This window comes from Narcine bancroftii, chromosome 4 (genome assembly GCF_036971445.1).
Source record: "Narcine bancroftii isolate sNarBan1 chromosome 4, sNarBan1.hap1, whole genome shotgun sequence".
Taxonomy (NCBI): domain Eukaryota; kingdom Metazoa; phylum Chordata; class Chondrichthyes; order Torpediniformes; family Narcinidae; genus Narcine; species Narcine bancroftii.
The window spans coordinates 292,510,786-292,534,933 of NC_091472.1; the positions used below are offsets into that span (position 1 = coordinate 292,510,786).

The 24,148-nt window shown below is 40.4% G+C and overlaps 1 protein-coding gene across 7 annotated transcripts in view; it reads left to right on the forward strand.

The window, feature by feature from the left end:
* Positions 1-24,148, forward strand: part of pla2r1 (phospholipase A2 receptor 1) — a 113,450-nt gene that overhangs the window by 19,169 nt on the left and 70,133 nt on the right. For 6 of the 7 annotated variants that reach the window (XR_011356750.1, XR_011356751.1, XM_069935395.1 and 3 more), the window contains exons 3-7: positions 11,564-11,737; positions 11,821-11,985; positions 14,199-14,312; positions 15,498-15,647; positions 16,547-16,735. Coding sequence is in view for 5 of the 7 variants with exons in the window: in XM_069935395.1 (XP_069791496.1) it covers positions 11,564-11,737; positions 11,821-11,985; positions 14,199-14,312; positions 15,498-15,647; positions 16,547-16,735 (792 nt within the window). In the remaining 2 variants the exon portion in view is untranslated. The remainder of the gene's footprint in view (positions 1-11,563; positions 11,738-11,820; positions 11,986-14,198; positions 14,313-15,497; positions 15,648-16,546; positions 16,736-24,148) is intronic. The other variant, XM_069935396.1, reaches the window with a different exon arrangement.

Consider the following 24,148-nt stretch of genomic DNA (forward strand, 5'->3'; position numbering starts at 1 on the left):
CACAAAGAAAGTGTCCGTGTGGGGCATGAGTGAAGGTACAGTGGAGCACTGGAATTGAAAGGAATGAAAAGTGGGTGTATGTTCTCATAATAGTGGGAGCAGGTTGATGGATATCAGATCAGAGCTTCAGAATTCCCTTGATAATGCAAGTCGTAGTTGTTCATCTGTAGGTTGCCCACCTATAAGGATCGGCTAGTACCACATAGTTTGACTCCTGACATGTTGCTGTGGCTGGGAATTGCAGATGAATTGTGAGTGTCCGCTTTAAATAAAGTCTTTTTTTCTTTTTAGCTCTACTTTGTTTATTTTTAATTGGAGCTCCATCAAGAAATCAGCAGGTATTATTTATTTTGATGATGTAAATGGAATATTGCTGATTGAGGGATTAGCAGGACATTAATCCAGTGTGAAATAAATAGGGAAAAGGGTTCTTTCAATGGAGTACTGATGGGAACTATCACATATAATGGGAAGGATGAAGTGTGACTTACCTGAGTCATTTGGCCCAAGCATTGAACACATGGGATTGTTTCTTCAGTTGAATAACATGATTGCAGTCCCAGCAGAGGATGTGGAGTAGAAGGGTATGATGCTGAGTGAGGAGAGAAATGCAATGATGTTACTGGCACTAGGTTGGTCCATCGATAGTAGGAACAACTCATGAAGAATCATATTTGAACTTATTGCAGGCATTGAAAGGACATTCCAATGCATCAGAGTTGGAAAAAGTAATGTAATGCAATGTAGAGCTATAGAGAAAATGACTTTCATTTAAGCCAGGGAATCTAAGATTTCAGGAAGCATGCAAGAGTTTGGAAATGCTGCTTGAGAAGGTGACACAGGTTTCATTGGAATGTGATTCTCAGTTACAAGCAAAGGCAGGCATACAAAGTAGGTATTGACAGCTTGGTCGTTCCTGAAGCCAAATCACATAGATGTTGCAAGCTGATTCAGTCGGTAATCTGCAAGTCGTGCAAGTGTTCCAGGTGAGAATATTATGGATCCAAAAAGATAGGAGACTTTACCACAGTTGTTTTGGGAATCATCTGGCCTCACAATCTTTATTTAAGATGGAAGTTATGAAATCAAAAATAAAAGCACTGTTATTGGAAATCTGAAATGAAAAAAATACACACTGGTGGAAAGGCAGAATTTGTGGGAAGAGAATCAGAGTTTCTAGATCAAGTCTTTGTTCCTTAATCAGAGTGGCTAGGTGCAGTTGCAGTAGAATAGGCATTGTTGTACGGGTTAAAGTCAGTAAATGCCTCAGATGCAGAGAAGCAGGTTAGAACTGTTATTCTTGAGTTAATCGCACCCTGCAGTGACCACAGTATATTATGTAATGGTTCATGATGCAGTTATTCATTAGTTATTATATTTTGTGTTGCTATTTTATGGAGATTGTTTTGTACTCACCAAGAAGATAGTGGTCCAGATAATACCATACAATCTATTCAAAGTTATGAGGTTAATCTTGTTAATACCATTGCAAGAAGGAATGTCAGACAAAAAGTTCTTGAGTCCAGCAAAGGGATAACAAATACTCTCAAATAAATACTCAAGAGATTCATCTGCTGAGGGAACTAGGCCGGAAGATTAATTGACTTTCCATTACTCTAAGTAGTTTACTTGTGGATTTGTGTCTGGTGAGTAAATAGTTTAATTAATTGTATTGGTTTATTCCATGTGTACGCATATGGTACATTTTAATGTCTGATCACTATCACATAGCAATAATTTAAATGTCAAACTTATGTAGTTAAGAGTTCCTACCTTCAATAAAGGAATTGCTTTTTATCACTTTACCTCGGTTGATTTGAATATCATCCCAAAGACCGTTGTCTACCCAGTGCCAGGGTTGAGTGTGCCTTTTCAGCTGAAAGGGAGATATTTCAGTTCTTGTCATTTGAGCAGATAGGTTACAGCCATCCCTTGCTGTCAGACCTATCCACTCCCTCCTGTGTCAGTAGCATCTAGGTTAACACGCGCTAGCAACATTCCACCTGCCCCCAGCCACGTCACTGGTGTGCATCAAGCGTCAGTACCTTGATGCAATAAAAAGAGTGACCTTGAGCCCCACGTTGGAAGGGCAGATGGCATTAATGACAGGTAGGTCCCTGCCAGCACCACTCTTTCCCACCTCCCCCCCCCACCCCCCTACTCATCGACAGATCCCTGCCAGCACCCCCCCCCACCACTGGCTAAACAAGCCCCCTTCAAAATCGCTAATGCCCCCCTCTAATATACGTTCTGGCGCTGACCCTGGTTCCCAAGAGCCAGTCTCTAGCAGGCTCGGTGGGTCTTACATCCACAAGTTGCCAACAGCCCGCAGTTTATGTGGGTCCTTGACCCGCTAAGCCCCTCGGTAATTCTGCTACTGTGGTCACCATCCTCTAGGATCATCTCCCAAGCTGCTTCTTCTCAACAGGAGTTGTTCTCCCTATTTCTGGCACCCTATGCTGGTTCACTGCGCTCCAGGAGTCTGCATCCCTTTGTGGTACCCTGGCCCATCACAGGTACCGCCATCTTAGGCACAGAACTGTTGTTGCAGGATTTAAAAAAAAATACTATCAGCTCCTTTAACAGGCCATTTAAAGACTGTTCGGAGCCATCAGCATTACAACCAGCCCTGTGCTGCGGCTTGGTGTCTTTGCTCTCCTGGGTCCGCACCAGCAGCAGTACTGCCATGACAGCAGCTGCGTTAGTGCTGCCATTTTTCTAACCAAGACACCCACAAGCACTTCTTCTTTGGCTTGGCTTCGCGGATGAAGATTTATGGAGGGGGTAAATGTCCACGTCAGCTGCAGGCTCGTTTGTGGCTGACAAGTCCGATGCAGGACAGGCAGACATGGTTGCAGCGGTTGCAGGGGAAAATTGGTTGGTTGGGGTTGGATGTTGGGTTTTTCCTCCTTTGCCTCTTGTCAGTGAGGTGGGCTCTGCGGTCTTCTTCCAAGGAGGTTGCTGCCCGCCGAACTGTGAGGCGCCAAGATGCACGGTTTGAGGCGATATCAGCCCACTGGCGGTGGTCAATGTGGCAGGCACCAAGAGATTTCTTTAGGCAGTCCTTGTACCTTTTCTTTGGTGCACCTCTGTCACGGTGGCCAGTGGAGAGCTCACCATATAACACGATCTTGGGAAGGCGATGGTCCTCCATTCTGGAGACGTGACCCACCAGCGCAGCTGGATCTTCAGCAGCGTGGACTCGATGCACTATACCGATCTTGATTCCTAATGAAATGCTGGGTAGTGAATAGAGGAATGAACAACAGTCGAGATTTACATTTTATATAGCATTAAAGTGACTAGTTTGCTGGAGGTAGCAAAATATGGCAGTGGAGAACAATTTGCAGGAACTCAAAGGTACAGTGTTTTCATGAAATCTGTTGTGGCAGAGCCACCTACTGTCCAATTGTGAAAGCATGGTTATTCAAATGCTCAGTTCATAGAAGGAACCCTCATTGTTCCAAGTGAACATGGGATGAGTCTTTACACACTACAGTGCTTCCAACACATGCATTTGAAACTGTAGGTAAGTAGATCAGCAAAACCTGATACAGTTAAACAGCACAATAACATGTTGCAGTTAAGTTCTTGAACACTGTCAAATAACAAGATTGAACAAGCTAGAATAGATTTTAAAGGGCACTTTTATAAAGGATGAGGAGACAGAGTTGGAGATGGTGAGCAAGTGAATTGAAGGGTTTGCTCCCTTGGTAGCTGATCTCCCGCAATCATCAAAAGGCCAGAATCAAAGAATTGTCAGTAGCCTGGGGGTCATTGTAGATTGGATAGAGTTTAGGGAGGGGCAGGGCCAGGGAGATCTTAGAAACTTGAGGCTGAGAATTTTAAAATTAAGACAGTGGTTGACGGGAAGGCCAACAAGTTCAGGAGTAATTGACAAAAAAGGAAAATGTAATGAGAGCATGAACATAAAGGAGTTAAAATGGAGACAGCAGAAGGTGATGTAATGGAAGTAGAAATTACAGCTTTGGCATTGTCCCACATGTAGTAAAACTCCTGCAACCAGTACCCTCGGGAATTTGGTCATGCTTGTCTAGCAGATTACCCAGACTGTGAGTGTCATTTTTATTAATACCCCAACACACTTTCACGTTGACAAAAGAGACTGCAGATGTTAGAATCTCCAGCAGAAAAACTGCTGGAAGAAAGAACTCAGCATGGGAAGCAGCAGCTGTGGAGCCAAAGGAAATTTTGACTGCATCAGAACAAGAACACAGTGAGAGGGAAGTGTGAGACAAAGGTTGCAGGGTGATAAGGTGGAACATTGTCAAGAGCAAAAGAGCAATCAAAATGAAATAGAGAACTATGAGAGAGCTCTACTGAAGAGCAAACTTCCTCAAAGTGGGCATACCTTGAAAAGAATTTGCAGTGGAATGGAGGCTCGAAAGACTGCAGATGCTTGAATCGAGCTCACTGTTTAATGCATGTTATACAGTAGTGCACTAATACAGTGAAGAATCCCTTTAAACTCATTTTGAACTGGATTCAATGTATTAATGAGTTTAAAGGCTGTGTGAGGAGATGGAATGTGGTGAGTCTCAGCTTGTCAGAACAAGCTGAAATGCCAACATTCCAGAACTGGATTTGACTGCAAACCTACCCTTTGTTTCTGACCCCCCCCCCCCCCCCCCCCCAGTGCAATTTATTCTGTCCTCCTGCTCTGGCCGCTCACTTGGCCTGTGTTCTAGACTAATGAGTAAGACAGGTAGCTGACCGTCTGGAGTCCCGAACAATCAGATCAAGGAGCATCAAACTTTGCTGCATTTTGCTCACTGAAACGTCAGGAGGATGAACTTTTAAATATCTTTAAATAAAGTTAGCAAATAAACCCAGCAGTTAGGATCATTTCTGTGGCTATGGAAAAATTGTAGATAAGGAAAAATGGTTACATTAAAATGTTTCAAAAGTGTTGCACAATACTTTTTATTTTTACAATACTGTTCTCCATAGCTTTCTCTCCTTGTGGTTCGATTTTTCTGCTAATAGATCCATATTGGCTCCTATTTCCATGACCTTTTCCCTATGTGGACTTGCTACTTGTTCTCTCCACTGGCCAATCACACCCACTTTCATCCTTTTGCCACTAAAGGTTAATTTATAATAGGAGTTAACGTACCTGTGCACCATGGGGATGTGTAAGGAAACAGCAGCATCCGGTGGACACCCTCATGGTCATTCATGCAAACTCCACACAGATCTACGGTCAGGATTAAATCTATGAATTTGGAGCTGTTAGGCTGCAGCTAAAACTGCTCAGTAGAGGTTTGACATGCATCTAATTTTTCATGTCTCTTTTTAAATTGACAAAATTATATGTTTCTGTTTTCATATGTGTGTGTGTTTGAGAGAGAAAGAGACTCACACATTTGGATTGTGTGCAACTTACATTCTTAAATTGCAAATTTCTTGTTATACTTTTTCCATGTGATCTAGAAACAGATTCTTAAAATCTGAAATTGTGGGATTTTTAAGAGATTTTTAAACCTCATAGAATTAAACTCCAAACTGATAAATCAAGTTCAAAGTTCAGACTTATTGTCAGAGTGCATACATGAGATTCTTTTTCCTGCAGGCTGGGCAGAATTTCTACTTCTCAGTAGTGCAAAGAAAAGTACTCAAGAAATGATACGTATTGTGCTAAACCACTGAATATATATTTGGCTGTGTTAGGACACGCCCATTGCCGACTGTCCCTGAGGCTCTCCCAATGAATCCTGAATAAAGCAGACTGTACCACAGCCCTCTCCTCAGTCCAGGACAGTTGACCAGCATGGACGTGCCTCCATTCTGTTGTGAATAAAAGCCTATCAGTTTCTCTACAAATTCTAGTCTTTGAAGTTATTGATGGTGCATCAGTTTTTTGATAATGGAGCAGATCCTGAAGCCAGAAAAGCTGGACCTCAACCCACAATCACCTGAAACATCCAACAGATTTGAACTCTGGTTGCATTCCTTTGAAGCGTTCCTGCAGGCCTCCTCTACGACTGTTCGATCAGAGGACGTCAGGCCCCTGGAATATTCGATAATCAGGGATACTGAGTCGTACCCAGCAGCAATGGACATACTGAAAAACCAGAACCAATGGTCAATGCTAGAAACTTCCTGGCTACCAGAAAACAGCAACCTGGGGAATTGAGCACCAATTACCTTTGGACCCTGTGAGCTCTTGATGGGCCTGCAACTGCAAGGCCGTGATGGCCGCAGTGAGCATGGAAGACTTGATCAGAGACGCCCATATCGTGGGCATAAGATCCAGCTACATCCAGCAGAGACTGTTGGAGCAGGATGAGCTCAACCAACAGAAGACAGTTGAGCTAGCGGACACACTAGAAGTACCCCTTCAAAACATGGATGCATATTCAGCCGACAAGGTGACCGCCTTGTGGTTACCTTGGGTGGAGTCATCTTAGAAAGTGGGAGGGCCACAAGCCTGCGGAACACCGCTATGTCCCACCAGTGACCTGACCGCAGCCCTGGTACTCTGCAAGCATGCTACTTCTGCAGCATGCACAAACATCCGAGGAAACACTGCCCAGCAAAAGACGCTAGTTGTGAGAAGAAAGGACATTTCACAAAGGTGTATAAATCCAAGACACCTTCCAAACCCAGCAGTGCTGTGTACGGGCTGTGGGGGCTGCCATTTTTGATGCTGCCATCTTTCCAACCCAGCAGTGCCGCGTGCGGGCCATGGGGGCCACCATCTTGGAACCAAACACTCCACTGTACCAACAGAACCCACCAGTGACTCAACGTTGGGCTCCATCACACAAGATCAAGGAAGCCCTCATCAACTTGCCAGAGCAATGTTGGACATCGGGATAAACGGTCATGTGATGAGTTGCCTGTTCAACAATGGGAGCACAGAGCACTTCATCCACTCAAACATGGTGCAGCATTACTCTCTTGCAGTAAGGACAGTAAACCACAGAATCTCTTTGGCCTTGAAGTCTGTGGCTACTGCAAAGTGTCTCTGAATGTGTGGGGCACAGACTACAAAGATGTTAAACTCTTCATGATGCCGCAGCTTTGTGCTGCATATTGCTGGGGCTGGACTTTCAATGCTGCCTCAAGTGTGTCACAATGCAGTACAATAGACCACATCCCTCCCACTGCCCCCCCCCCCAAGTCTGCAACCAGCAGTTTTTAAAACAACTTGCTGTGCTTTACCTGCCACTCCTCCCATCGTTTTCAGCCGGCAATCCGCAGATCCCCCCCCCCTCCCCACGCACAACCTGAGGCCTTTCAACCCTCAAAATCGCCCCTTTACTGCTGTTCGCTAACATCATCCTCGACTGTAAACCTGTGGCCACCAAAAGTAGGCGATACAGTGCTGGGGACAGGGACTTCATTGGGTCAGAGATACAGTGGCTACTGAATGAGGGGATCATTGAAGCCAGCCCCTGGAGAGCCCAAGTGGTGGTGGTAAAGAATGGGGCAAAACACAGAATGGTCATCGACTAGATTTAGACGATTAATAGATATATGCAGTTGGATGCGTACCTTCTTCCCTGCATATCCAACATGGTAAATCAAATCGCTCAATATCGGGTATTCTTCACTATTGATTTAAAAATTGGCATACCACTAGCTCTCTATCTGCCTGGAAGATGATCAATACATTTCCTTTGAGGCAGATGGTTGCCTCTGTCATTTCCTGAGGATTCCATTTGGCATCACCAACGGGGTCTTTGTCTTCCAGCGGGAGATGGACCACATGGTAGACCAGTGCAAGCTGCAAGCCACATTCCCATATCTGGACAACATTATCTTTTGGGGGCGTGACATGCAGGATCATGACACCAATCTCCAAAAATTATTTCTCCAGACCGCCAAACTCCTTAACCTTACATATAATAAGGATAAGTGTGCGTTTCACAAATTGCCTCACTCTCCTTGGCTGCGTCGTAGAGAACAGAGTCATTGGCTCTGATCCCGACCGCATGCACCCTCTTTTGGAACTCCCCCTTCCCCACTGCCTCAAGGCTCTGAAAAGGTGCCTGGGCTTCTTCTACTATGTCCAGTGGGTCCCCAATTATGCGGACAAGGCCCGGCCCCTCATCAAATCCCCCTCTATTCCCCTGATGTCAGAGGCCCTTGCAGCCTTTAGCTGCATCAAGGCAGACGTTGCCAAGGCCACGATGCACATGGTGGATGAATCCATCCTGTTCTAGGTGGAGAGTGATGTGTCTGACTTTGCTCAGGCCACTACCCTTAACCAGGCAGGCGATCCATAGCCTTTTTCTCCCCGCACCTTCCAGGGCCCTGAAATTCAACACTCCTCTGTCAAGAAGGAAGCCCAGGACATTGTTGAGATGGTACGGCACTGGAGCCACTACCTTACTGGTGAACAATTTACTTTTCTGACCCACCAATGTGCAGTTGCCTTGATGTTCAACAATCAGCAGCGACGTTCAATCAAAAATGACAAGATACTGAGGTGGAGAATCAAACTTTGCTCCTAAAATTATGGTATCTTGTACCGGCCTGGGAAACTCAATGATCCTCCAGATGCCCTATTCCTGCAGAACATGTGTCAGCGCACAAATAGACTGGGTATGAGCCCTGCACAATGACCTCCGCCAACCTGGAATCACCAGATTCTTCCACTTTATCAAAGCCCGCAACCTACCTTACTTCATTGAGGAGATTAGGACCATGACCAGAAATTGCCAAGTCTATGCAAACCACCCTTCTATTAACCAGAGCGGATCTGATAAAAGCTTCCTGCCCCCTTGAACGCCTGAACATTGATTTCAAAGGGCCCCTCCCCTCCTCTGACTGCAACGTGTACTTCCTCGACATCATTGAGTACTCACGTTTCCTGTTCGAAAATGGATCTCTCCCTCCAGGAACTTGCCATGTTGCATTTTCTATCAAGTGTAGAATCACTTAGAAATATGGTCCAAACTTCGAATATTTCAGAGCCAATCTATTCAGGAATCAATTTGAGAATCACTTGAAAATCTCACACTATCTTTTAGATTAGGAGAAGTTAAAAGCTGCTGATATTGTAAATGATTATGTTTGGATTCTAAACCGCTGCCTTGTTGTGTTATCCAAGATCATTGAGCAAAAGCTGAATAATTTTGTGGCTTAAAAATATTCTCACTGAAGTCTGAAAGGGAAGGGATAAGTGAGATTCTAAGGAAGTAGAATGTGTTTTTGTTTGCAGCTCAAATTAGCCAAGTCATTTGTGCTTTTGACTATATCTTAGTTCAGCCCTTTTCTAGCTTTCACCTCACATGCAGCGAACTCTTTATTTCAGTGAAATAGAGGAGTAGTTAGCATTCAAGTCACTGCCCTGTTTAAGTTTCTCTCAGTTTTAAGCTACCCAGAAGGCATGATCCATTCTACTCTGGGTATCGCCTAGGCTTTGAGATTGGCTTTCCCGTATGCCAATTCTGCATGTTCTGAAGGGTTGAAGACTGCAGTTCAAGATCTGTAGACTCTGCCAGAAGCTGGATCGGTGGCGCTTAATGGACTGGGTAGGTGGGTAGTTTGTGATGTTATGCCATTCTTCCACAGATCAAAATTGTGCTTGTGAAAGGAGATTGGTCCCTCTGACTTGGATATATTGATTAGATATATAACCATATAACCACTTACAGCACAGAACAGGCCAGTTCGGCCCTACTAGTCCATGCCATAACAAATCCCCACCCTCCTAGTCCCACTGACCAGCACCCGGTCCATACCCCTCCAGTCCTCTCCTCTCCATGTAACTATCCAGTCTATCCTTAAATGTAACCAATGATCCCGCCTCAACCACATCTTCCGGAAGCTCATTCCACATCTCTACCACCCTTTGCGTAAAGAAATTTCCCCTCATGTTCCCCTTATAATTTTCCCCCTTCAATCTTAAACCATGCCCTCTAGTTTGAATCTCCCCCACTCTTTATTGAAAAAGCCTATCCACATTTATGGAATATTATCATGGTGCTCCACCTACAGGGTTGCTGAAGACATTACACTGGTCATGAAAAACAGGCAATGAATGAGATGAGAAACACCAGAGCAGAGAGCAGCCATTGTACCTGCTTCCAAAAAAACCCCAACATTCATGACTCAATGTGAGGACAAGTAGGTAGGGAGGGAAGAGAAGGAATTAGACAGCATGCAAGAGATAGATGCAAACCTCTCACAAACACCGACAAATCCAGAACAGATGGAAAGTAGACCAAGGGCAAGGAAGGCAGAGAAAGACAATACATTGGAGGGGCTCAATATCCAGAATGGGAGGAGACTCCTGGATTCCCTACTGAGCAGCAGTGACAGCTGCTCGACAATATAGCAGAAGTAAAAGCACAAAGTGAAAGGAAGAGAAGATGAAACTGAAAAGGAACCAAAAAGTTGCAACCAGAGGTGAAACGTTGGGAGCAGCAGTTGAGCCGCGCCCCATCTTGCAGGCACCCAGGGGTGGTTCACCAACTCCAAGAATGTCAGAGTCAATGCACTAGAGCTCTGGGAATCGAGTTCTGAGCAGCAACAAATCCCCAACTCCAGCAGTTCGTGAGCAGCTCAAATTTAAAAAATAGCAGTCAATAAATAAGAATGAGGTAGATAAGTTGTTCCCATTGGTAGGGGAGACTAGAACTAGGGGATATAGCCTCAAGATTCAGGGTAGTAGATATAGAACAGAGATGGGGAGGAACTGCTTTTCTCAGAGGGTGATGAATCTTAGAATTTGCTGCCCATTATAAGCAGTGGAGGTGACCTCAGTAAATATATTTAAGACAAGGTTGGATAGATTTCTACATGTGGGGAAAAGCAAGGAAGGTGGAGATGAACTTATCATCAGATCAGCCTTGATCACATTGAATGGCAGAGCAGGCTTGATGGGCCAAATAGCCTACTCCTGGTCCTATTTTTTTATGTTCTTACAATAAATTTCAATCAAAGGAGTCACCTGCTCCTCCACAGTAGATTCAGAACCTCCAGCAGACAAGATGTTTATTTTGCTCTTTATTAATCTTACCTGCTTTCTTGCATGTAAAACTGAAGGGATATGAGGAAAATACCTTGTGTTTAAACTCATTATGGGATAATGTGAGGTTATGCAGAAGTATATCTCCATCTTTAATACAGCTTTTAACAACAGCCCCTTTCACATGGCCGATTCCGTGTAGGCTAACCCCGACTAATTAAGTGGGTCCATTCCCGTTAATCATGTGGTGTGAAATGTTCCAACCTGGCAGGGTGAGTTAAATTTAACCGGGCTTTGACACTTGGTGGGGGCAAGCGTCAGAGACTGGCCGAGTTAACTCACTAATCACCTTCTGGTGGTGTGAAAGCACAACCTGCTCTCGCATTGTCACCCCCTTAAAATGCCGAGTTGCTGATTAACCAGGTAAATCATGGTGTAGTGGGAAAGACTCCTGAGTGCAGCATGCTTGGTAAGTTTTCCCGCTTCCAGAGGGTTCGCAGTGTAAAAGATGCTAATGAAGCTGATTACCATATTTTCTGAAAATGGAATAGAAATTAAGGTATTGAATATTAGAATTAAATGAATGTTGGTCAGAAATATCTCATGTTTCTTTTTCAGAAATCCATACAGTACTGGGAAACTCTAGAGGAATGCCATGTGCCTTTCCATTTAAATACAATGATAAATGGTACCATGAGTGCACTGATGAAGGAAGAGAAGATGAGCTCCTTTGGTGTGCAACCACCAGCAGTTATGATGTTGATGAAAAATGGGGATTTTGCCCAAACTTAGGTAAAAGTTAATAATATTTTTGAATCTTCATTTGTTATTGTTTCTAACATTAAAACCATTTTTAAAAATTTTGTACTTTACAGATCCAGGATGTGATTTGTTGTGGGATAAGGATCCTGTTACGCAGACGTGCTATCAGTTTAATCTCTTTGCTCTTCAGTCCTGGAACGAAGCCCGTGCTTCTTGCCTGGCTCAAGAAGGAGACTTGTTGACTATCAGAGATCGTAAGGAACAAGAATACATAAATAGTATGTTTATAAGCATAGCACCCTCTGATTTTAATGACTATTTTGTCACAAATGCACAATTTATGAAAAGTTGTCTTTTATTGTTCTGGTAATTTGTGTATTTATGGTAATAAATTACACTGCACTTAGCTGTGAACAATTTGACTTTTTATTTTCACTAATTATAGTTAAAATGGTGGCAACAGACCAGCCATTGTTATTGTATGGGTTAAATTACAGGTGTAAGTTTGATATAAAAGCATGAAATGATAATGCAGACATAGGTTAAAATGATTATGATTTTTCCAGTTTATTTGCCAATGTGAACATTTTATATATAGTTAGATCTTTATCAATGTTTGGAAGTAAGATGAGTTGTGCTATAGTGGGTAAAGTTTTTCTTTCAAATATGGTATTTTTCCCCAATATATCAATGAAAATACTTTACAATGTATTCTCAATTGGAATGCATTTCTTTGAATTAATTAGGTTGGTCTGATTGGTCTTACCCATTGTTTTCCATAAATGTGCGAGAGTTCCAGTGTGTTTATTCATGAGCATTGATAGGTCATAAATTTAAAATAAAAGTTCAATAAATTTTGACAAACAATTATGTTACTGGTAAATCTCGTCCGATGAAAGATGATAAATGCTCATTCCTTTAACTACAAAATGGGAAGAATTACAAAATGGGAAGAATTTATTCTTCCATAAAGCAATGTGTAATTTTGAAAGGAAAACAAAGCCTATGATAGAAAGGAAAAAATAAAAAGCTGTAGGGAGTTTAGTAGAGAGAGACTAATGAGGTTGAGATAGTATCTCGCCTTTTCACTTCTCAACAGTGAGAGAATTAATGGAAGATCAATAATGTTTGATGATCTACCTGTGAAACAGGTTGCACGCATTTCTGGAAGAATGAAAAAAAAAGTTTTTTCAGGAGGAACTCGAAAGGTTTTTTGGCAATAAATAGGATGTATTCACCTACTTCACAATCATTCTGCTACTGACAAGCTGTGGCACTGCAAAAACTCACCACAATTGATCTGGCAGCACCATTTGGATGCAAAAATCCACCATCTCGAATGAGAGGATAGCTGATACATGGTGAGGAACACCATTCTAACTTTGACAAGTACCTCTGAATTACAATCCTGGCATTACGCACTTTAAAATAATATGCAGGTTATCTTCACCACTCAGACTTAAGTGGTTCAAGAAAACTATTCACTACTATCTTCCCAAAGGATATTGATAAACATGTAAAACTTGAATTAATGCTGTAACACAATTTACAAATAAATATGACACTACAAATGGCAAAGGAACTTGAACAAAAACATTTTTATTGTGAACAAAGTTTATTTTGAAATTTAAAAAGCAAGTCATATTTGTGACTTAGAACATCCCAAGGGTTCTTATAAAATCTTGTATTTTATTTTTATGGTGGAGTCAATGGCTTGCCTCACATCATAATTTGAATCACTGCAGAAAATAACATGTAAATTAATTTACACGGATGCCTTATAACTATTAAATTATTTGGGACATGTCTTAGTTTTTGGCATTGTGTAAATGCACATGGTTGAAAATGGAAATAGTGCAGAGGACAGAAATGTAGAGGTTGAATCATTAATGACTGAGAGTTTATTGTCTAAGAATAATAAATATACAGTTTAATCACCACCGAAGGAGTGAGATATTCATATTATGGGATAATAAATAACTATAAACAGGAGTTTAGGTTGAAGAATAAAAACCCCACCAGTTTATATCCAGTTTGTAAATGTTGTATTTTATTTTTCAATGAGGTAGGGTTATTAGAATTGGTTAGTAACCACATTTTAGAATCAAGAATATTACATAAGATTCAAAATGGTTGCAATTAAACACAAAAATGAAAAGTGCATGCAACACAAATAAAATTTTTTTGGTTTGAATACATTAAATAATAATTTAGAAATTACTCAAACCACCCACTGGTGACTCTGTAGGCAGAATAGTGATTCACTTTAAAATAACAAACATCCATTGTGCTCTAATTTCTCTCAAAATAATTTGCTTTAGTGAAGTGTGGTATCTATGATAAATATTGATTAATGCCTGGTAATATACATCTCGCTTGTCATCGTTTTTTGTTTTGTGTTCTACTTTAGACCTGAAATGGAAGTGGCAGTGTTATGAGCTTCACTTAGCTCTGAATGAGATTTTTATATTGCTTCTAATATTTGTTGTAGAACATTTGCAAAATGGTGGAATTTTGGCATGGATAGGGCTAAATCATTTGGATGAAGCTTCTGGATGGCAGTGGGCAGATGGAGCACCCTTGAGCTTTGTAAATTGGGGTACAGGTACTCAGCAATTACTTTTTGTTGCCTGTTGCTGTGAAATGATTATTTATTGCATCCTTTTAACTTGATTTTATTAAATTATTTGAATTTAGATTCCTATTCATGTTAACATTTCCACAAGTGTAGCTACAGAGAATTTTAGGTCAAGTTTCCTTTTTGGATCCTCTTTCTTATCCACTTCCCATCATCCTTCCCCTTACTGCTGTCAGTCTATGTGTAGATAGATTGTACATGGAACATTACAGGCCTTTCAGCCTTATGATGTACTGATCTCTATATAAATACCAAAAAAACCCCGAATCCCTACTTCATAATCCTGTATTTTTCTTTCATCCATGTGTCTAAGAGTCTCTTAAATGCTCCCAGCCTCCATCAATACCCCTAGCAATGTATTCCAGACACCCAGGATTCTGCATTTATATAAAAATAGAAAAAACTTACCCTGATGCCTTTCCTAAACTTTCCTCCCTTTACTTTCTTTAGATGTCCTCTTGGGTTTGCTAGTCCCACCCTGGCAAAAAGGTGCTGGCTGTCTACCTTATAATCTCATAATCTTACATGCCTCAATTAAGTCATATAGACCTGTACAGTACAACTCCAATTATCTGAAATCAGATTCTTCAAAATCCTCAGTTATTCAAAAAAAATTTTAAATTTTGGATAAACGAGGACGTCCAAAATCTTCATTTATCCAAATTTTTTTGCGCTCCCGGCGCTGGCAGCAGTGGACCTCAGGCTTCCGGCATGACTGGGGCCTTGGTGGGGATGTGTCAGTGACCAGCGGTGGCCAGCATTTTTTGGTGAGAATTTAAAATTATTTTAATGCTTAAAAATCCTTACCTTGTTACTTGTTGTTGTTTAAACAAGTGATTTGCTGTTTCTACTGGACTGTTTTTTTTAAAAAAAAGAACTGGTTCTCCAAAAATAAAACTTTTATCCAAAATGGGCCTGGTCGGAGTTGTACTGTATTAAGTATAGAAAGTCAAATTATGAATACATTTCTCACAGATCAAATAGATTTGATGGAATTTGTGAGTGACCTCTATTCCATGTCTTTATATTGTGTAAATGGTCCAAAAAAGTAAATAAATACAAATTCACACTATTATCAATTAATGTAAATATCCTTTCGATAATTGTCGACAGAAACCCTAAATTGAAATGCTTCTATTTTGCTTTTCATAGATCAGCCCCAGGAGTCTTTACTTGGAACATATAATTGTGGAATACTCAGTTCCACACCAGACTACTGTTGGAGTAGCTTTGTCTGTGAGACTGCCCTGCCATATATTTGTGAAAAAACAATGAACTCCACAAAAAAAGTGAAACCCTTTGGTAATGTATGTTTTATTTACCTGACTGAATGATAGTTGATGGATTCTTCTGTCTAGGTCAGAGTCCATCTAAGGTCAAATCTGGGCAGGACACAAAATGCAACTTCAGAGAGCTGCCTAAACACCAGTTATAGACGCAATTCTTTAAATTACCATCCGTGTCCCAGCCCACACACTCAAACTTTGTTCGACGTGAATTCAAGGAATCCTCTGGTAACTCTTAAGCCAGTAAATTAGATTGAGCTTCCTAAATTAAGGGTGTAGTGAATGTTTCCTTTCTACAAATATGAGTGGCTAGATGTTACAAGAAGAATTTAAAAGCTATTTTTTTTTCCCCACAAATTGTCTCAAGTGTTGCCTCAAAGCGAAATGTTTTTAATTCAGGAAGATCCTATGATATTTTCTTTTTCTTCTTTTGCATTTTTAATATAATTTCATTGAATGTCTATGGTGAGAGGAAATAGTTTGGCACACTGGGTCTGTGGTGCTCCTGGTATCTTCTGACTGTGAGGCTCGTTGTGGTCCCATGGTCTATCTATCCCTCTGCTGAAGTATAATGTTGACAAAACTAATACAGTACTCGAACATGTTCCAGCATTGAGGGTGCTGTGCAAATGGTAATGTATTGACCTAAAGCATCCTACCTCAAATGGTGGTAAAGGATCCATAGCACTGTTTGAAAATTTTCCTGAGGCCAATATTTTTCCCTTAACAAACATCTAAAATTGAATCATTACAATACCACTGATTAGGATACTTCGCTGTTTGCAAAACTGGCTGCTTTGTTTACAGTATTACTACTGTGATGAGTATTTTGCTTGTAAAGTGCTTTGTGGTATCCTCTGGTTGTCAAGAGTGTAATAAGAATCCAAGTGTCTTTTCTTTTGGCATGGTTGACAGAATTCTGGCAGTACAGGGCCACACACTGTGAATCTGATTGGTTTTCTCACAATGGCTTTTGCTACAAAATACATAAAGAAAATCTGAGCTGGAAGGATGCTTTCTCATCCTGTCACTTAAATGGAAGTGAACTCACTAGTATGCACTCCTTGGCAGATGTGGCTTTCCACATAAAACTACTTCTGAATGGTGAGTATACACCTAAGCTGTCTGATTGAATTGAGTTCCATGATCAAGTAGTGGAGAGGGTTGAGGTTATTAATGCTGAAACGTGATCATGAATTTTCAACAGACGTGGGATAAGGGACCTCAAATGGAATCGACTATTTCCATTCGCAGAAAACGCTCCCTAAATTATTGGCAAACAATCCATGAGCAATATATTGTGTTCATGAAATGCACAGCCTGAAAGGGTAGTAAAAGTAACTTTAATGTGGACTTTCTTAAAAACATGAAAGAAAAATATTTACAGGGCTGGAGAAGAAATGTACCATTAAATTGGCTTCTGTCAGGTTATGTTAAAAAAAAAATTATAGAAAATATCTTTATTTCACCTCTGTATCTTTTGGGACAAATGAAGTAACTTTGCCACAGTTCAACAAATGAACTTTTGTTCTTTTCATGTATCTTTATTTTTGCTGCATAAAGAACGCTGCATGACTTACTGAGTTTCTATCGCATTTTTGTGTTAACATGTATTAATAAAACTGCCTTCCTCCCTCTGTCCTCTGATCTCACCCCTTATGGAATAAAACTTCACTTTTAATATGCTGTATAGGTTGATGTAGAGATGCAAGAATCCAAGTCCATATTTATCATACAAAGCCGTTGAACTTTTACTATATGTCTTTTAACAGTAATGATACTTATATTTAAGTATCTCCCAGATCTTTCATTTGAGCTATTATAAGTTGTTTTGTTTTTAACAACAAATGTTATATGCTGTTTGATGTTAAAGTTGAGACCAATCTCTTGAATTAAAAATGACCAAATTGCAGTTGTGCACCTTGATTTGACGTTGGCTTCTAACTTTTGACAAATGGGCTAGTTAGGTACTTGGCCATAAATGCATGGTGCATGCTTTGTAAAAGGAACAAGCTACTCGGTGCTTGATGCCAATGTTCATTGCAAAACAGGAAGAAGTTTAATGACCTCACTTCAACAGCAGTTGATGCCTTGCCTGCTCTCCAATTTATTTTGGAAATGTATTCCTCACTTTGCTGATAAGAGTTAAAGCTGGAAAAGGGAGTAGAACTTCAACAAGCATTGATCAAACTCCCTTGTTTGGATTATTGACAATCTGAGCTTGTGGTCTTGAAGACAATATCATTTTGTCCACATAATTTTTATGTTGTCAATGAAGGTAGCCCTATAAGTCCTGAGGTGGATGTCCAGTGCCCCAAAACACATTGCAATCTCGCTTGCAAGCAAAGTAGGAATACACTGTTTTTTGAAGGAAACATATTCTGTTTTGATTGTTGTGTTTTATATATTTGGGATGATTTACTGAGAAGAACAGCATTTGCTTACCAAATGAATTAGGATCCACTCGATGCCATGAGATGGGAGAAGAGAATTTTTCCCTCCCGTAAAGCCATTGGAGTGAAAATTGCAGAATTTATACCAAGGAAAATAAGCACACAAAACATGTGGAGCTGCAGTAGTCCATAAGGCTCTCCAAACTTGCCCACCATTTAATATGATCATGACTGAACTCAGCTCAACTCCTCTTCTTGCCATTTCTCCATCTATTCTTTGATCTACCAAATATTTATCCACCTCTATTTTAATTGCTTCTAATGAAGCTCTGTGCAGAGAATTCCAGAGATTTGCCACTCTCTGCGAGAAGAAATTTCTGCATACCTCAGTTTTCAATAAATGGCTGCTTATTTTAAAGTTTAATTCCCGAGTTTAAGACTCTTTCATCAGTGATACCATCCTGACGTGTATCCTGTCATGCTCTATTAGGATCTTGTATGTTTGAATAAGGTTACATCTCATTCTCTAAAATCTAAGGAATGCACCCCAAACTATGTACTCCGTCTTGGTAAGACAATCCTCTAATCCCAGGAATTAGCCTTTGCACTGCCTCCAAAATTGTGTTATCTTATTTTAAGTAAGGGGACTAAACCTGTATTTAGCAATCCAGATGAGATTCATCAACATTCCTGTACATTGGAACAAAGCCACCTTACTTTGTTGCCTTAACTACTAATTAGACCTACTTGTCAGGTGACGTCTATTAAAAGGTCTAATTCTTCTGGCCATCCATCCCATAGGATGATGGTAGTTCCTTCAAATCATTTTATGGGGTTTGATATGAGGGTACCCTGCTCTTCAGAAAAGAATCCCCTCCTGGATCCAAGATGGCTGAGGGAACTTGTATTGCAGTGAATTGCCAGACCAAGCTTCGATGCAAGGGATCCTCTTTCCATGCTTCACGGCACGTTTGCTGGATGGCCACTGACCCAACCAGAGGGTTCGTCTACCATTTGACAGGTCTTTTTCATCCTGCAGGGTGTTTAGCCACCCCCTGCACCAGTGGGGGAGCTGGTTTAAGTCTAATAAATAGATAATAATTTACACTCAAACACCTTTATTTCCCAGATTTGCCGGCTCTCTCTATTTGAATAATTTGTCTTTTGATATTGTCTTACCAAAATGCATAACCTCACTTCCCACATTAAGCTCTATTTGCCAGCATTTTCCCACTCACTCCAAACCATTGGAGAATCACAGTATCCTTATCACAACATGCTCTTCCATCTATTTTCGTATTATCAGCAAATTTGGAAACCTTGCATGCTGTTTAATTTGCGGAAGTGTGATGTCATGCACTTCGGTTAAAAAAAAAAATCAAAATGCAGATTATCGAAGTGAAGAGAGACTACAGGTCAGTGAACTGCAAAGGGATTTTGGGGTACTAGTGAAAAAAAATCACAAAAAGTTAGCAGGCTGGTCAAACGAACAGATAAGCAAGCTTGCAGCTTGATGCCTTCCAAAGAAGACATTGCTGTCTTCCAAAGAAGTATTAATTCAAATTGTGAACAACGGTCAACCAAGAACTGATCAGTTACCTCCCAGATTAAAAAGGACCCAGTTATTTCAATGTTGTTTTCTGTGAGATAGTCAACTTTTAATCCATTCTAACACATTTCCACCAATACTTTTAATTTATGCACCAACTTCCCATGTAGCACTGTATAAAATTGTTTTTTTAAAATCTAGTTACACTCTACAAACTCCCTTCCATCAATTCTTCCTCAGAAAAGATTTTGGAAATCAATTGTCAAATTAGAATTTGAATTAAAATTATAAATGCATATTTTGTGTCATTTCCTGTTTGGACGTGTCAGTGTAATTTATCCTACTTTTTTTTAAGAGCTTAACTTATAATGAGTACATGGAATGGAGGGTGATGGGCATGGAGCAGGTAGGTGGGACTAGTGGAGTTCACTTAAATTGGTGCAGACTAGAGGGGCCAAGATGGCTTGTTTCCATTCTGTAATTGTTATGTGGTTATAATGATTCATGTTTCTCATTAATGTCACAGAAGCAAAATACACAAAAAAAGTTTCCCTTTGCCCTGTAAGGGCACACAAAGAGATGCTGGTAGCCCAGTGCTAACCTCAAGGCATTGTGAGTCCATGGATTATGGTGGTGACCACCTTTAGAACTGGGGGTTAATTCAGAATAAGATTATCTATGAAAACGTTCATTTCTGAAACAATATTCCAGTCCTGTACATAATGAAGGAGATCACTATATTTCAATCTTTCACTTCCATTACAGTCCAGATTGATGCTGAAAGCTTCAAATAAAACTAAATTGGATTATTTATTGGCTCATAAACATGAACTATAAACCATAAACTTTTAAATCATAGTCTTAAATTTGAAATTCCAGAGACAAAGAGAAGTTAATAGAATGTCAAAAACTAATCCAAGCAAGTTGTACCTTCTATGTTTGGGTTTCATTTGACAGAGAGAAAGGAGTTTTAAGTTTCATCCTTTGGTGGTGGGGGAGATAGGAAACAGTGGCAGGCACCCTACATGATGCCTGGAATATTTCATTCTGATGCAGAGGAACTAAAAAGGAGTTGCATTTCATCCAATAATAAAATCTTAGAATAGCAGTGAGTTGGTTGTAACTGTCCAGAGACCTAGCCCTTTGCCTGCTGCACTAGATTGTGCCAGTATAAATTGCAAATTTAATATTTTTGCATTTGTTCAGAACCACACATTTGCTGATCTAATTCATGCAGTTGAGTGTATATTGAATAAATATTTTTATTAAAACAAGTGCTATTACAAATGTCATTATTTAAGGACTGAATTTAAAAGCAAAGGGGTTCCACAAAAATTATTATTAGATATTAGTTTCTCCTCAGATTGAGTTATTGAGTTTAAATTTATTTTTAAGAAGGATGTCAAAGCTTCAAAAGAGGGTGCAAAGGATATTTAGTGGAATGAAGGGTATTTGGTAATATGTATAAGTTGGGTGTGTGTTCCTCAGAGGAGGGGAGGCAGATAAGCTCAGAGCGAGAGATATACAAAAATATGAACAATTTTAGTAAAAAGCATAAACTTTCTGGATCAGAAATATGAACGAAAAATTTTTGGTGCAAGATTGAAAGTTTTACAGGACACCATGTGATGCAAGATGTGAAAGAGGGATGGAAGCAAACTTAAAGCTACATTTTTAAATCTGGAATTATATACAGTAAATGGTCAAAGAGTGAAAAATTTGGAGTGGAGTGGAATCAGTTGAGCCACTCCACAAGAAAGTTAACAAAGGTGATATGAGTTTATAACCACCTCCTATGTTTTATCATTTTGTGATTTTAATTGAAATAAAGTAGTAGAGTGAAGTCTCGCTGCATAATTGTAAATAATATTAATGGATTTAGTCTCTTCAACATTTGACCGCTGCTCTTTATTGGTATGAAAATGTTTAATCAAAGCTTCAAGTTCAAGTTTGGGTACCAAGGCTGTACTCATAGAGGTGATTTTGCAAGCAGACCAGTAGACATCTCAAACTCAATACAGCAAATGTGACACAGTGCACAGTACAAAAATAGAGAGTTACAGAGAGGTCTGTTGGTTTGGAGTAAAGGCAACATATTTTTCTTATTTTGAAGTTCATTCAGGAGTCTCATAAAAGTGGGGAAGAAGCATGAAGAGAGTGTGGCTGGGATGGGATAAGTTTTTTAATACATTGGCTGCTTTTCCAAGACAATGAAAGTCAATGGAGGGGAAGGTGTAGTGTGGATTGTGGAAGATCTGGAACCTGGTGGGTGTGTGGATTGTGAGGATTATATGACATCTGTCTGGAATCTGATGGGAATGTGGATTACAGAGGATCATGTCACCTCTCTGGCTGGAGCCTAGTCAGAAGACAGCTTACCTACCAGTCAATGGTTAGATTTGCCCACAGGTGAGGCTGAAGCATAATTGGTCCTCACAGCTCACATGGACAGGTCTTGCATTGAAAAAGCTGAGCACGTGCAGTCTCTGCCCACTCTCTCTTTGCAGCTGCTGTGTGGAGACCATCACTGAACTCCAGGCTGCAGGCCACGGGTAGATCTGAAGGGCCAAAGGCAAAATGTCCTGAATCCCGAGCTGTGGGCAATAATGGAAACCAGGTTCATTTGATATACTCTTTAGTTGTACAGTAATTAATTTACTGATTGTTAGTATGCTGTGGCTGTGTATGCTAGAGAGAAAGACGATTGCTGGTACTGTGTCATTAACCCTTGGGTCCCTAATTTGGAGTTGAGAATGTATAACAGTGATTTATTCACACCTGATATGTCGTTATTTGTGTATTATTGCCATATATTTGTTCATTAGTTGTGACCATTGGTGAACTCCAGGCTGCAAGCCATGGGCAGCTCTAGAGGGCCGACTCAAAGGGCCCATTCCAGATCCCGAGCAGCAGCGATACTGGAGATCAGGTTCATGTGTATGTACTCGTTAGTTACACGGTATACCATGCCTGTGGATGGTGGGTGCTGAAGAAGTTAAACTCTCATTTCTCAGTATACCATGCTTGTGTGCTGTGTATGTTAGTGTTACGAGCCCAAAGGACCCCAAAACCTACCAGCAATAAACATTCACCAAGACAAGTGGCTTTCAAAACAAAAGTTATTTTTAATCAACTTCAAACATGAAAATAGAATCAAACTTTAACTTAACTCTATTCTTATACTGTATTCTATAGTAACCCAAATTACCCCTTTCTAATTCTAAGTGCATGTGTATGTAATGTGTGTGCAAATTCAAGAAAAGTTCGTTGGTTCACAGTTCAACCTCACTTCTCCTTCTTCCAAGTTCTCTGGTTGCAGGCAATCACCATACTGTGCATAGAATTTAACATGTATAAAGTTCACCAGGCTTGATGCTTGAAAGGTAAATGTTTATCGCTCAGGAAGGTTCTTGTAGGGTTTGCAGAGAGAGATATGTTGTTCCAGGATTTCCACAACTGAGGTACCACCACTAGTCACCTCAGAATCTTGCTGATGAAACTTGCCCCATCAGGGTCTTCAAGATGGTAACCTCTTTCTTCAAGCTACCACAGAGTTCCATCCCTTCCTCTATTTCAAGAGAAACATCAGACAGATAGCGCTTCCAGCCATCTACTGCTCTGGAACTTGCTTTCATCATTTTCAAACAGTTTTCCCTGGATTGCACTTTTCAGTTACTTGTCAGTGTCCCAGACATTGACTGAGCTGTTAAGTCAACTCTCTCTCTTTTCCAACTGAAACTCCAAAGAGAGCATGTGACTCATGTCTTGCAAAACCCCCACCTTCTTTCAAATAAGATCTGTTTTAAAATGTGTGTATGTATGTGACCTACTATAAATCTTATAAATTCTCCCCAAATATTAATATTGTTACATTAGTCTGTGTGAATGTGTGCTGTTTTGTGAATTCCCCTGTATGTAAATAAAGCCCACTATGTGTTGACAACGTAGCCAGCCTTGATTCTCTGAACCCATCAAACCTATTCTTGAACCTAAAAGAAATGGGGTATATATGATGGACTCAGCCACGTTCACAACACTCTGCAGCCCTTTGTGGTCTTGGGCAGAGTAGTTCCTACATCCTGGTGGGATGCTTCCAATTATACACTTGCTGGTGACGTGCCAGATTTCTTCAGGCTTTCTCAGGCCCTGGTGTGCTTTCTTGGCCATTGCATTAATGCGGGTGGACCAGGATTTTCAGTATCTGCTGTTTTTGCTTTTTTTTTAAATTTTTTAAATTTTTTTACACAATAAACCATATTGACCAAAATACATACAGACATTTTTCTCTTGAATATTTACAGTGTCATTTTCTCCCCTTTTCCCCCCTCCCTTCCCTCCCTCCCTCCCTCTCCCCCTTCCCATTTATTCAAAGTTCAATCTATAAGATACATTAAATCCGTTAAACAATGTTGTCACTTAATAAAATAAACAAGAAATTTTTATCTTTTACTTTTATATACTGAGTCAGTTCATTTTGTTGTCTTCTCCTTCTGTCATTTTAGGTGGTGGAGGTCTGTGGTAGGATTTCTCTATTGTATTTCATGTATGGTTCCCATATTTGTTCGAATATTGTGA